The 13,939-nt window shown below is 45.1% G+C and overlaps 2 protein-coding genes across 2 annotated transcripts in view; both read left to right on the plus strand.

Moving 5' to 3' along the window:
* Nucleotides 1-13,939, plus strand: part of LOC114435410 (uncharacterized) — a 47,520-nt gene that overhangs the window by 13,855 nt on the left and 19,726 nt on the right. The gene's annotated exons all lie outside the window — the stretch shown is intronic.
* On the plus strand, nt 5,317-13,169 carry LOC114435585 (uncharacterized). Its single transcript, XM_028405376.1, has 3 exons — nt 5,317-12,903; nt 13,004-13,036; nt 13,118-13,169. Exon 1 carries the CDS (start codon nt 9,303-9,305, stop codon nt 10,659-10,661), a length of 1,359 nt encoding a protein of 452 aa, XP_028261177.1. The 5' UTR covers nt 5,317-9,302; the 3' UTR covers nt 10,662-12,903; nt 13,004-13,036; nt 13,118-13,169.

Consider the following 13,939-nt stretch of genomic DNA (forward strand, 5'->3'; position numbering starts at 1 on the left):
ACACCTACCAGGAAGACTGATGCTGTTTTAAAAGATGAGACGGAGGAAGAGGGAACCTATCAAATCTTAGACTCTGTGGAGGATGCAGCTGTTCCTGAGGATCAACCAAAAACAGGACAGAAAGGAAGGAGAGGAAGACCGAGGAAAGACAATAAAACGACCAAAAAACAAACTGCAGCACAGAAGAAAGCTAGAGCGGCTGAAGAAGACGCAAATTTTCAGATTCTTGACTCTGTGGAGGATGAGTCTGTCGATGACCAGCATTCCACGGTCCAGTCTACAAGTCAGGAGTCAACTCCTAAGAATGAGCAGGAGGCGGAGGAGGAAGAGCCATTGTACGAGATCTTAGATTCTTTAGAAGAAGATCAAGTTCAAGACGAACTAGCGACCACAAAAGTGTCGGGTGAAGACATGGAGAGTACTACAAAGGATGAGTGGACAGCTAAAGACGGGGCACTAGCTGAGAAAGAAGACACGCTGACATCTTGTTGCACAGCTCCTGATAATGAAGTGGAAGCTGATGCTGATCCACATGGTGCAGGAAGCAATAAGAAGACAACTGATATCCAGAGAGAGGACACTTCAGGAAGTGCTGCAACACCGGATGAAAAAAAGAAACAGAAATCACACAATGAAAAAGATGCAACTGCTGCAAAAAGTGTTCTGGTGAGCCTGGATGAAGTCAGCGAGGAGGAGGAGGATTACCCTGACGATGAAGCCGAGAAAGAGGAATTGAAGAAGAAGCAAGCTGCTGCTAAAGAGAAGCAGCTCAGCAAAGAGCGGGAGGAGAGGAAGAAAAAAGAGAGGGAGCGAAGGAGTCGGAGCGGCAGCAGAGGAGGGGCGAAGGAGGCGAGGGAGGAGAAGGAGGTAGATGCTCAGGAGCTGGTGACTCTGGATGAGGTGGGAGCAGACGATGAGAGAACACCTGATGATCAGGAGTGGGATCCACAGACCACTGAAGGAGAGCTGCAAGGGCTCGTCACCCTGGATGAGATCTTCGAAGAAGAGGAGGAAGCGAAGGTGGAACAAAGCACACCGGAGGCCCACTCCGCACTCAACCAGGTGGACTCCTCAAACCCAGAGGTGAGGTCAGGACTGAAACTCTCCCGTTTGATTTTCTGTCACGTGTTGAAACATGGATGTGTCTGTTTTTAGACTTCCGTACAAAAAGATGGCGGTGAGGTGAAAGGAAAGGCGGACGAAGAGGAAGCGGAGAGAACCTCAAAAAATGCTAAACGCAAAAAAGAAGACGAGACAGGTCTGTGTTATTTTAATGCTCGTCCTCCCAGATTAGGTGGTGCCAATTAGTGTTCCGACTACTGAAGTGAATGTTAGAGGCCAGAAGATGACCTTATGAATATGAAGTCATAAAGGGGACCTTTGCATAGACATAGACGTGGTCCTGGACCCTGGGGTTCCTGCAGAATCCCTGATCCAAGGACATAAAAATGACTGGATTGGCAAACAAAAGGAGTTCTAATGTGGTTTAAGCCGGCTCCTGTCCTCATTAATCAAGCATCATTACACAGTCAGTCTCTCTGTGGTGCTGTTGTGCAGACGATGGAACGTGATGCAGCCTCAGGGGTCTGCAGTTAACCTAGACCTCCATGTTAAAGTCCAACTTCACGTCTTGGTCTCTGTTGATAAGAACGTAGGTCCTTCTGGTCACCACTGTTTGAAATCTGATCTGAAATTCCCTTTGGTTTGTTGCTTCAGAGGAGAGTGCGAGCTTTGTGACAGTAGATGAAGTGGGAGGGGCTGAAGAGGACGAAAAGGAAGCAGCACCTACCAGGACGAGAGGCCGACCCAGGAAAAAGAGCCGGCAGACTCCTGGTACAGACAGACACAGTCTCTGCGGCTGTCGTCTCTGAAACTTGAAACTCAGGTCTTTTACTTTCTTCTCCTGCAGTGAGGAAATCTACCAGAGGGAGCGCGAAAACGGAGAAAGAAGATGGAGGAAGAGAGTCGCTGCCCCCGGCTCCACTTGATTCCTCCTCGTCACTGGACAAAGGTCCATCTGTGTCTTCAGCAGGAGGCCAGCCGGAGGTCCAGAAGGCAGAGGTGGACACGGACGTGACCTCTTCTGTGCTGCAGCCGGAGTCTGAAGGCCCTGATGAGCAGACAGTGGAAGTGGGGGAAGAAGAGGAGGAGAGGGAAGGATGGAACCAGGCAGATGTTAAAGGTTCGGGGGGGATTTGGGGCTTCCAGGTTCCACTGAAGAATGCAGACTTTCTGTATTTTTATAGATGTTTCTGTTGCTAACATGTTTTTTCTTCTCCTTCCTTAGTTGCTCGTAAACGTACGAAGGATCTGGTCGGACCTGAGGCTAAGCGATCTCGTTCTCAGTCTCCTTCTGTTGCTTCAGACTTTAAACTGCAGCCGTTCACTCCCAACAACCCCCTCGGTGAGACACACACACACACACAGCAAATATAACCTCAGACTGAAATGTTCCCTTTACCTTCCTGGTCCTTGCTCCTCCTCAGGTCAGGAGTTTGTGGTCCCTAAGTCCGGGTATTTCTGTAACATCTGCTCAGTTTTCTACCTGAATGAGAGGGCCGCCAAGGACCTGCACTGCAGCAGCCAGAGGCACTACGACAACCTGCAGGTACGCACATTATACATAAGTTCATCACGACAAAAGCTCAGGATTGGTCTCACTTTGTGTTTGTCCTCCTTTTGGTTTTTCAGAATCATTACCAGAAGCTTCAGGGCAAACCTACAAGAACACAAAGTGCTCAGGGCTCCGTTTCGGACTGATCCAGTCTGAAACCGCTTCATCTGGTTCAGGATGAGAAGAGATGGGCCTGCTGCGGCCTTCAGTATTTAGTTTTCTAATCCTATTTCTGCAGAATTAAAATACGAGCTGTTACTTGGAGAGCCTATAACCTTCTTGTTCTTTTTTTTAAAGCTGTGTAAATGAAGCACATACTGTGAAAGGATCATGTAAAGCCTTATTAACCCTCACAGTCCTGAGAAAGTATTAATCAAGAAAGAAATGTACCCGAGTCAATTAAATACTGTGTAGACAGCTGTTTTTTGTTTATATGTGCACATCAGCATCTAGGGTCCAAATTTATTAGTTATTGTCATTTCTGTCCATTTAAACCCGAGTCTCACATGAGTTCTAAGAAATAAATGTTTTTTAAAAGCATGTGTTAAATGTGTCCTGTTTTGTCATGCAGAGGGTGTTTCTTGCTTTACTCAAGCTCCACCTCTTTGCCTGTATTTGGAGTTTAGGAAGACTGTGATGCCAACATGGTGACAGAGCCTCCAAAGGGGGCTTTTCTGAGGACATACAGTTGCAGGCTACTACAGATAACTTACACTGTCAGCACAACACACAGGTCTGAATAGATTCATATTTTTGTTATATAACAATAAATGCTACATATTGGTAGGGACTAGTCCCTATGGTCCATGCGCAAACCTACGCCCTTGCCCTGTGATGGACTGCTGACCTGTCCAGGGTGGACCCCGCCTCTCAGCAATAGCTGGGATAGGCTCCACCCCCTGTGACCCTGCACTGCAGGACGAAGCAGGTCCACATGATGGATGGATGGTTTGATGGCTAGCTGTGCTGGGTTGGTATTTCACCTCTTCTAATCTGTGGGGCATGTCGTGACCTTCCCTGGTCACCCCGGATTGTCAGACTCCGTCTTCTGTATTCAGAACATTGAGTGAAAGACAATACCCTGGGTTTGTAGTTTCGCCTTTGCAAAGGGAGAACACTCAGTGAACACAGGCCTTTCAGTCTGCTTCACTCCCCTCCATAAGTGTTCTGCCCCTCCCTGGACACAGGCTCGTTTTATTGAAAAGTGGAGTTACATTTGCATAATAGATAAACAGTTTTTCAAGACCTTCATTGGTATTCCCATATTGGGACATGTTGCCCTTTTATTCCCACCTACCAATTATAATAATTGGTCTAACATATTTCTGTGAAACACTCTGTATCCCTCCTATGTTGGATGATTTATCTTACGTCCGATGCCTCCCAGTGCTTCGGCCTTCACCGAACTCCCTGTAAGGGTGTATGTGTGTGTGTGTGTGTGTGTAGAGAGTGAAGACCTCCCTTTTTCTCTGAGTGTAAGCATACATAACTAGTAAATATATGCTCTGTATCATGTCAGTGCGTAGGTAACCTTATATAATTCCACAGGCAGCAAAGCATACTCCTGTGTTTTTCATTCTGCTGTCCTTCTTGTGATTTTTCTTTAAATCAACTTCATTTCTTTCTTTAACGTTTCTTGCTGCTTCTTCTTCTCTGTTAAAAAATTAATACTTCTCTGACTGGTGTCCTCAGCTTTACTTTTTTCTGCTTCTTTGCTTTAAGGTTTTTTGTGACAAAAATAAATCAATAAAGACACAGGAGCAAAGATAAGACAGTTCAACTTTCCTTTATAAAGACTACACACAACCCATCTGACACCACAACACACACACACACACACATCAGAATTCCTCAGCCTCAGGTACTAAGTCATGGATACCTGATCACACAGTGCAAGTCCTATTAAAACAAGTAAATTATCAAATAACTAAGTGTAGTGTTTGCAGATACTAGTGCAGCTGTGCGGCGTCATTCTTTTGGAATTTAACCTTGAGAGATGAGCACGGCCGTCTTCTCTCTGCTGGGAGGAGGATAAGAAACAGAGGCTGGGAATGCTGAGCTCCACGCAAGCTGACTCAGGGTAAGAGCTTTAAAAACTTGTTGTTATTGTCACACACTAATGCCTAGGAATAGATCCACCTTTATATATTCTCCTAATCACTGCGACTGTCATTGGCTGTGATGCTGTTCACTTCTCAGCCCTCTCTCCTTGCACTGTGTGCCTCCATGTCTACTTTGGCTGTGTGCTGTGTGTCTGTTGAAGCTGACGAATGGCATGGATGCCAGTAATGCATGTAAGTTAGGATTCTTCTAGAAAATCTTTAGTCAGTCAGTTACTTTATGAAGCAAGTAAGTGTGAATTGGTGCAGTCTGCCCTCCTCTGATTGGTTGATAAAGGTGCCTGAATGATAAACAATCTAAATAAAATAATAATACAATGAGGAGTTAAATAGAGAAATAACAATATGTACGTATGTACATCATAAAAAAATATAATAATATAACATGGCGAAACGTTATTAAAAGCCTACGTATCAGTTGGAAAAGTCGGTTTGTCCACATATTTTATTTTATTTTATTTTAGTTTATGTGCTAACATAAACCGGAAGTGACTTTATTTTGTAGTGTTTGCGTGCATTTCTTGCCGCCTTCTGGATTTTATTTTGTAGGATCTGCGCGCGCATTTCCTGTTTTGACATCACAAAAGATGGCGCTTTACAAACTGCCATTATAAACAGAAGAAGAAGAAGAAGAAGAAGAAGACACAGGAAGAGAAGGAGGAAGAGAACTTTCGTGATTTATTAGCGACGCACCGTCTGCTCTGCGCCAGCTCGGAACCGGACACACAGAAGAAGCGTCGGAAAGTTTGTAGGACTTTTTACCGCCGGGCGGGACGCGCGGGCTGGGTCCCGTCCGCCGCCTCTGAACACACGCAGCCGGAGCCGCGGAGGGTCGTTTCAGGTAAAGTGTGGGTGCGCGGTGACAGCTCCGAGCTAACACCTGTAGCTGCACCGCTTTAAATATGTCTGATATTACTGTCGGTGAATAAATCGATAAATACAAGTCTGGGAAGGAAAAGAAAGTGTGAGGAGAAGTCTTATCAGAAACATGTATTGATAAAGTTGGAGGAGAACCTGTGAATGTCAGGTGTCATCATTGACTTGGTGCTTCATTCTGAGGTGACCAGTCCAAACCTCCTGCGTCTGCAAAGTGTTTTCTTGGCAGATTAGTCTTTCAAGTCTCCAAATTCCAGTGATCAGCAGTGTAAGTCTTACTGTCAGGTGGTCTCCTCCTGAGGAATGCTCGTTTCTGGCACTGTGGAGCGTCACAATTGACAGTTTTGAAGGTTTCCCTCCAGTGTCTTCTTTGTTTCACCACCTTTGGACGTTTCCAGCCTTACACCCACTGTCCTGATCCCAAGTGGAGGTGGTGGAGCCTCAGGAGAAGTCGCAGCATATTCTTGGACATCCTCCACTACGGGTCGTGCTCCTGCCTTTTTCACTCTGTCCTTGGTTTCCATGACATTTATCAGTCTCCTGGGCGTCCCCCCTGAACAGTTGACACCAGACCAGGCTGCTCTGCTTTGCCTTCATGCCTGAATCTCGGATGTTGTCACCTGGTCCTGGTCCTGGTATGTCCTCACTTTTGAGGACATACATCATCCCTCATCTCAACCCCTGCTTGCACAACACACCCCATCCTATCCTTCTTCCAGCACTTTAGCCCTCGCACATATGGTTTACATCATCCTAGATAACCCTAACCTACTGACCCGAGGAACATCTGGAAGAAAGCATGCCAACAGTAATAGATGTAGGCAGGAGGCCCTTTGATCAGCAGCTCTAAGCACCGTACAGTTCCTACCACAAAGCCATGAAGTACACCTGATGACGACCCACTGCAGGTGAAGGTGCTGGGAGTCTCTACACACCAGCAGCACTGTGGCTCTGCAGTTAGATACACACAATGAAGGACAAGACAGACGTGTGGTTAACACAGGCTCAACTATTCAAGTAGAAAATACTTTCTGTGAACCTGATTTATATGTTGAATGAACACTGACCACACCACACATCTTCTTTTCAGATGGCTTTTCGATACCTTGCCATGTCAAGATGACACTTGGCTTTATTGTGTGTGTGTGGTTTGACCTCCAACTCCTGTGGCTTCAACAGTATTTTTGCCATGTTGGTAATGAAGGAATTTCTTTGCACCATTTGTTCTAAATAACAGGAAACTGCATTGGCAAAACATCAAGCTCATGGTCTGGGAATAAGCGGGTGCCTTGGTAGACTCTTGTAGGAACCATGAAGTGATGTGCTCATCCACCTCTGTGTGCTCCAACCTGTCCCTTAGAAGCATGTGTTGTTGGTCCTGAAGGCTGAAGAAATAATACTCAGCCCTTTGTCCTGCTTTGTTGCCTTACCCTGGCATTAAGTTTCTTCCACATGCCGTGCAAGTTCAGCTTGTTCAGTTCAGTTCAGTGTTCTCGTCCTGACACTCTCTTTGGTGTTTATGTTGTGGACAAGATGCCCTGCCATCGTTGGTTTAAAGCACATGAACTTTAAAGTTTGGGCATGTGATCAGTACAGTAACACTTGAGACTGGAGGGAACAGGAACTTTTGGTCACCATGACCTGACGGCATCTGTGTAGTTTTTTTTATGTAGGTGCAGTAGATAAAATCAATTTTAATTCTAGGTTATAAGGCAGCAAAAACATGAAATGCCAGGGGGCTGTGAAGGGTGAAAGTCTTTATTCTGCACTGTTACCATACAGTGTGGGTCCACATATCTAGAAGTGTGTCCCTAACATTAATCATTACTCTATACATACTACTGTAATATGTTTTTATGAGTGTTTATGTGTAGTGTGGAGTTTCCTTCTTCTAATAGACTTTGTACTTCACTCCCTCTGTCAGTTGTTTTCTGCTCTTTGGAGACAGCTCTGGTTGATATCAAGCTAAGGTTGTAAATCCAGAGCTTGACAGAAAGAATGTGTTCATCTCCACGACCCCATTTTGCAACGCGCCTTTCCTGTGAGTTTCTGTTCCTGGTCACCTCCAGATCTGACCCACAGCTTATGAGATTTCAGGATGTGAAGTTACTTACATGGGGGAAGAGGTGTAAGCTTTTATGGTGCGCCATAAAGTCACTCCCTAATAGGAAAGTGATCTTTCTCATGGAGAACTTATCTTCAACTTAGGTATATGATCAACAGAGTGGGACCCCCTTGTTGGGGGAAAAATGGTTCCCCCTAGTTCGGGTTGCAAACAGACTCGGAGACAGAGACAGGTTTACTTGGCCAAGGAGAAGTGCCTCACCGGAGTGCCGACAGTTCTGGCTTTTCCGGGGTTGCTTCCTTTATTTATACACAGTGTGAATATCATATGGGTGTAGACATCTGTAAGCATGTTTCCTGAGATAAGTATAGCAGAAAAAACGAAATTGCCAAATAGGGTAATAGATCATAAATGGGGAAGCATACATGGGGAGGGTCAGTACATTTATACTGAATCTAACATAGTTTTCTTCTAACACCCCTGCTATTTCCTTCCTGTTTTCTCCTGACTCTCAGGTTTAAGGCACTGTAGGTCATTAGAATGTGCACAAGAATGATAAATATTACACAGCTGTTAGCAGAATGGAGGTTGTTTTCGAGTATTAGGGCATCAGAAAGGGAACACTGTGGACAGAATGGGTGGCTGTGAGCTTATTATTCAACTGTTAAAGTTTGCTAATAAAGTTGAACCAGCAAAGAGACAGCTGGTATTTGGGCCACACCTAGGCTAAAAAGCTGGAAATGTTTTGCACTGTGCCCGAGATGTGACTTCATGGAAACCTAAATTCCATTCTATGTATGTAGAAATGAAACTGAACGCCCTAAATGACCCTAACAGCTCACCATCAGCAGCATGAAACTCAAAGAACAACAGGAAACGAGTAGAAGTATTTGACAGTTCTCAGTTCTTCACTGTGATGTGATTTACTGAGTTCACTGAGTTTCAGTTCACACCTCCTTACCGTATGTCTAGTCACAAATACGGGTCCTAAAAAGAACACTCATACAAGGCACAAGAGACATACTTTATAAAAAGCACACTCCAGTAAAGGTTAAATAAAAATGACCTCCTTCTTGTGCAGATGCAGACCTACGACCTGGTTTTTTGTGCGGGACAAGTTGCAGTAGGATGGAGGTTGTGGTGGCGCTGGACAGGGAATGCTGTAGAAAGCCTGGCTGGCCATGAGCTTGATGTTGAAAGAGGGGTTAGGTAGGGGTAGGGACAGTGGCTGTGTGCAGTGTTGTTTTTGCCCACTTTCCTGGCTTGAACTGTTTAATATGTGCTAAAATGGAAATTGCTTCTGTGAGTTGTTAAACTTTAAGTGTTGTTGTGGCGTTGTTGTTTTCACCCTCTCCTTTGATGGTTTTGACTTCCTTTGTTTTCTTTTACTAGTGAAGACGAGGGAGGTAAATGAATGAATGAAAATCTGAGCGGAAGCACCGGAGAAGGAAAACCAAGATGACACCTTCCAGATGACGGATTTAACCGACATGAGAAGCTGAAGCCAGTCCTGATCACCTTTTCAACTTTTAAGCTTTTTATTTTTTTGCCACTTGTACTGCCTCATGGCCCTTAAGGAGCCTTCTACCAAGAGGGCTCCCTGAGAGCTTGCTATAGAGTAGATGCCATGTCCCATCACATGTACAACCCCTATATGAGTGTGCAGGCTGAGGAGTCTCTCCAGAGAGAGACTTCTCACCTTGGACTGGGGTCTAGCCTCAACTCTTCTGGAGAGTCTTCTGCCAACTCTGGTGGAACATTCCCGTCACTGCAAACACTGCCCGAGAGCTCCACTCAGGCAGGAATTGATGACAACATCGAGAGGTCTGTAGACATACATGTTAGGACAGCCAGGGAGCAGGTGAGACACCAACCTCTAGGCCAGGACACCCTCTTCGCTAGCACTCAAAGAGAAGATTTTCTTCCTTTAAGGACAGACATGACTTCCAAACCAAAGTCTTCAGGCTCTCAAAGACACGCAGTTTCCGGTGTTCAAAGTGTCATTAACTCCTTGGACTGGTTGCCAAGGTACAGAAGGCCTACTGAGGATGATTCCTATGAATTCTATTCATCATCTGTTCTATCCAGCTATCCCCTCAGTGGTGAAAGAGAAGGAGAATCCAGTCCAGGTGATGATGGTTGTCCACTGCCAGACAAACCTGCTACCAGTACTGAGTCCTTTTCCACACAGCACACTGTGGAATCAGCTGAGAACATTCTTGTGCGCTTAGGACTTGAAAAAGAGGACTTGGCAGAGCTCAGCTATTACCGAGAAGACCAGATCACCCCTGAAAACTTTCCATTCGTCCTGCGTCAAATCCGCATTCAGAAGGCCAAGAGAGCTGTTGCAGAAGCTCGATCACAGCCCTGCCCTGAATCCAAGCCCACTTCAAGCATGAGTGAAAAGAACACACAAAGTACTTCTACATGGACAAGTGTGCATCTGGATGAAACAACATTGACTGTTGTTCCACCATGTAAAGTAATAGACTATGGGCATATCAGCAAATATTCCGGAGGAGTTGGTGATGATACTGAAAGGACCGGCCGCAGTACACCTAACAGTGGTGAAGGTGCAAATATGTTGCAGAGGGACACTCAGGATAATGCCAGCTGTGAAGGAGAACCACCGCAAACCACTATGACAGAAGTGAAAAGAAGTGTGTTGATGTCTTCATGTGACCAGTATGAGTCTGCTACCGATCTCCACTCACCCTACAGTTCAATGTGGAGCTGTGTGGCTTCTCCACGCAGCGATCCAGCTAAACCGCTGCTCACCCAACCTACCCAGAGTTCTTCAACAACCTTTACCAGAGTCAGGTCTGTGATTTGCAAACCACTTCCTTCAAAAGAAGAACGATCAGATTGCCGGTCATCAGAAAACCAAACGTCCTGTGGTCCGGTCCGTGTTGTGCATTCCAGTCAACCTGCCTGTGTGCTCCTTGGCAGTAAGGATGACAGCCACGTCATGGACAAAACACCCTGAGCAATGGTCAACGGTCAATCAGCCAACCATAAATCAGCCGGTGTTGGGATCTGCTATGCGGACTGTATTTCTTTCTGCAGAAAATTCCTTCATCCCCACCATCACAGTATCTGTCCAAAGTAATCCTTGCCCCACCATGGTTCCTCCTGCTCCCCCTCAGCCTCTCCCTGGCCTTGTCAATCCCACTCATAAGGCACCACCACCTTCTACCAAGCAACGTCCAACAAAGGGGAGAGTCTCCAAGAGTCTGCCAACACCTGCCATGACACATGATTATGCTGCGACAACTCCCAAAGTATTTCCTCATACCTGTTCTCTGTGTAACAAAGAGTGTACCCATGTGCAGGTGAGTGAGAGACTGGTCTCTGTTCTCTCTTCATCAGAGATTTTCTGGATTCTTTTTTGAATGCAAGATGTCTGTATTTTTTTCTTTTATTTGTTAAAAGTTTCCCCACTACCACAACATAAAAGTTCCAATGAAACTACACATACAAGGTTTGATTTATGTAAAATTGGATAGACGTTATTACGTCACATCAACTGTTTCTTCCTCCTACTGTCTTGGGTTGTAAAAAGGAGTAATTGTCCAAATCTTTTGAACAGTTTTGAAGCTTATAAGCTAATTACTTTATGTTTCATAGATCCCAGTTTGTAATTTGCCAATTATTATTGGCAGATGAAGGTGGAAAGTGATTGGTGTGTTATGGTCACTGGGGTTAAAATTCTCTGTTTGGACCACACACATTTACTTATGTGGCTGTGATCCACTGCGAACAAGTGGGACTGAGGCGAGCTACTGTAAATGCAGAAAAAAATGCACAGCCGTATATGCTGTAAACTCAATCTGCAGGTCTGAGTTTGCTTGAAGCCCTGTGATCATTGCCAGATCAATACTTTTTATAGGCAGTAGTCGAAAGTTGATCCAAACAAAAACACATCAGAATCTTTGTGTGTCAAAGAGGAACATCATGTTGTTGTAATAGAGTGGAGACACTGGTCTTACAGAATCAGAGGCCTGTGTGGAAATAGGGCTGAGCTGGTCTGCAGAGCAACACGTACAGAAAGTCAGCAGCTTTTACATGGTTCTGTTGTAAGAGTCATCCAAGATAACCAACATTATTGTACCCCTTGACTCGTAGAGACAATTTGTTGCCAATGAGTCTTTGGGTTATAAGTTGGTTACATCATCGTACATCTTTTTCACGCTGTGGAGCAGGCCCATGTATTGTTTGATGCTAAAAGTAGCCGAGCACATTCAAAACGTAGTGGCAGCTGATGCATCCAAATTTTAAGATGAACGAAAGAAAGGGCATTGTGGACCACCACTGGAAAAATCAATGATGCACCAAAAAGACATTTAAGAGTAGAGAAGAGTGAAGGTACCAGATGCTCCACAGCATGTGACCAGTTGAATACATAACTAATGCTGCTACGCAAGTAACACTCTGAGTCCAGTGGCTGTTTCATAAGTGTGTGACAAAAAGCAGGTAAATAGAACAAGTCTGAACTGGACAAAGCGACTTCATGCTAGGTTGTTCATGCAGATTTGCATCATGCAGATGAGTAAACAAAACTGAGTGCACTCATAGGGAGGGATAGGATGCTACTCATGGTGAAAACTATATAAAAGGCCTCTGATCCTGGCTGTCAGTTGCTCTGCAGGTTAATTCTTCTCTTCATTCATAGAGGTCACTTAAGGAGATTTGTTAATCTGAAAAAAATCTGCTGTTGTACAGTTTTGGTTTGTTCTGTTTTTTTTGCTGATTCTCCACATTTCAGCTTTGGCTCATTTAAAAAGGAAACACCAGCTTCGTCCTGTCCCTCATCATCCTCCTACATCAGATTTTTATCATGTAACCTTCACCAAACTTCAAGGAATTTGCTGCGTTGAGGACTGAAGAGCCAGACAACGCAGACCTGAAGAATACCCTTCAATGGTTTTACAACCAAGATGTCACTCCTGTGTTATCCACATGCTCGTTCTCATCCATGTTTTGGCTTTACAGATCATTGTACAGACTGTCTGACCTCTTAAATCGTTTTCATTTGATAGTGAGGGACAACCTTTGAAAGTCTGACCGTGGTTTGAGGCAGCTGTGAAGTATCGTAAATCAGATTTATATTGTCATGTGAGACAAAAGCTGCTGTGAGTCTAAATATGTGTTTGTTCTGACTGCTAGGATTGGATCTCCCATTGCTACACCCCTCTTCATCTCAATAACTCTGAAATTCTCAGGAAACGGTCAGTCCTTCCTCCCTGTTAACTTTATACTGCAGCAGCTCTAGAGCGATTTAACAGTGAACCGTGATCTTGGGGTATTTGTGTATTTATTTCTATACAGATACCCAGAGTGGGATGGCGAGGTTCTGCCAAGGTACTTTTTTTTGGTCTTAAGATTAATAACAACCTCAGCTGCTGCAACTAATCGCCATCGTTTTTGTACTTCACTTTTTAGCACTTCAGGTAAAGATGCCAAACCTTCACCTTCAGGTTCTGCCCAAACATCTGAGCTCCACCAGCAGAAAACGAGGCCCGCGAGCCCTTCCCGCTCACACAGCCCCCGCCACCACTGCGACTCTGACGGGAAAAGGGAGAACCGAAGAAGCCGCTCACGCTCGCGCAGCCCCAGACGCCGCCGCAACTTGGAAGATAGAAGAGAGCAACACAAGAGGCGTTGTGGCTCTAACAGTCCCCGCCGCCACCATGACTGGGGACAAAGGAGCAAATACAGGTGCCGTTCACAATCACCCCACAGCTTCCGGCACAGAAACAGGTTTGAGCAACACATTAATAGTAGAAAAAAATCCCAGAAAGAATTGTTTTTGAGATTTTGAATTGGTAAATTAACATTTTTTTTATCCGCAGTTCCATCAGGGGCCGCTCTACTGCCTTCCATCGATCACGTTCAAAGAGCCATGAGCGCCGGGTGTCACCAAGAAGGAGAGATGAGCGCTGGGTCTCACCGAGAAGGAGAGATGAGAAACGGTCCTCACCAAGGAGAGAAGAGCGACGGGTCTCACCGAGAAGGAGAGATGAGAAACGGTCCTCACCAAGAAGGAGCTGTCAGCAACGACTATCTCCAAAGAGGAGTGAGGAACATCAGTCGTCATCAAGGAGAAGCCGTGAGACAAGAGTGTTAAGCAGTACAGGGAAACTGGCAGAGAAACTGCTGGAAGCATCAGGTTTGACAGACCTTTCACAACTTTCAGATTTATTCACCTGTTGAACTGTAACATATTTGATTTAATGTCTTCACTGTCTTCTGTATCTTCATCTA

This window comes from Parambassis ranga, chromosome 5 (assembly GCF_900634625.1).
Source record: "Parambassis ranga chromosome 5, fParRan2.1, whole genome shotgun sequence".
NCBI lineage: Eukaryota > Metazoa > Chordata > Actinopteri > Ambassidae > Parambassis > Parambassis ranga.

What these genes read in the sequence shown, in the direction of transcription:
- LOC114435585 (XM_028405376.1), top strand. Translation starts at nt 9,303, where the DNA reads ATGTCCCATCACATGTACAACCCCTATATGAGTGTGCAGGCTGAGGAG.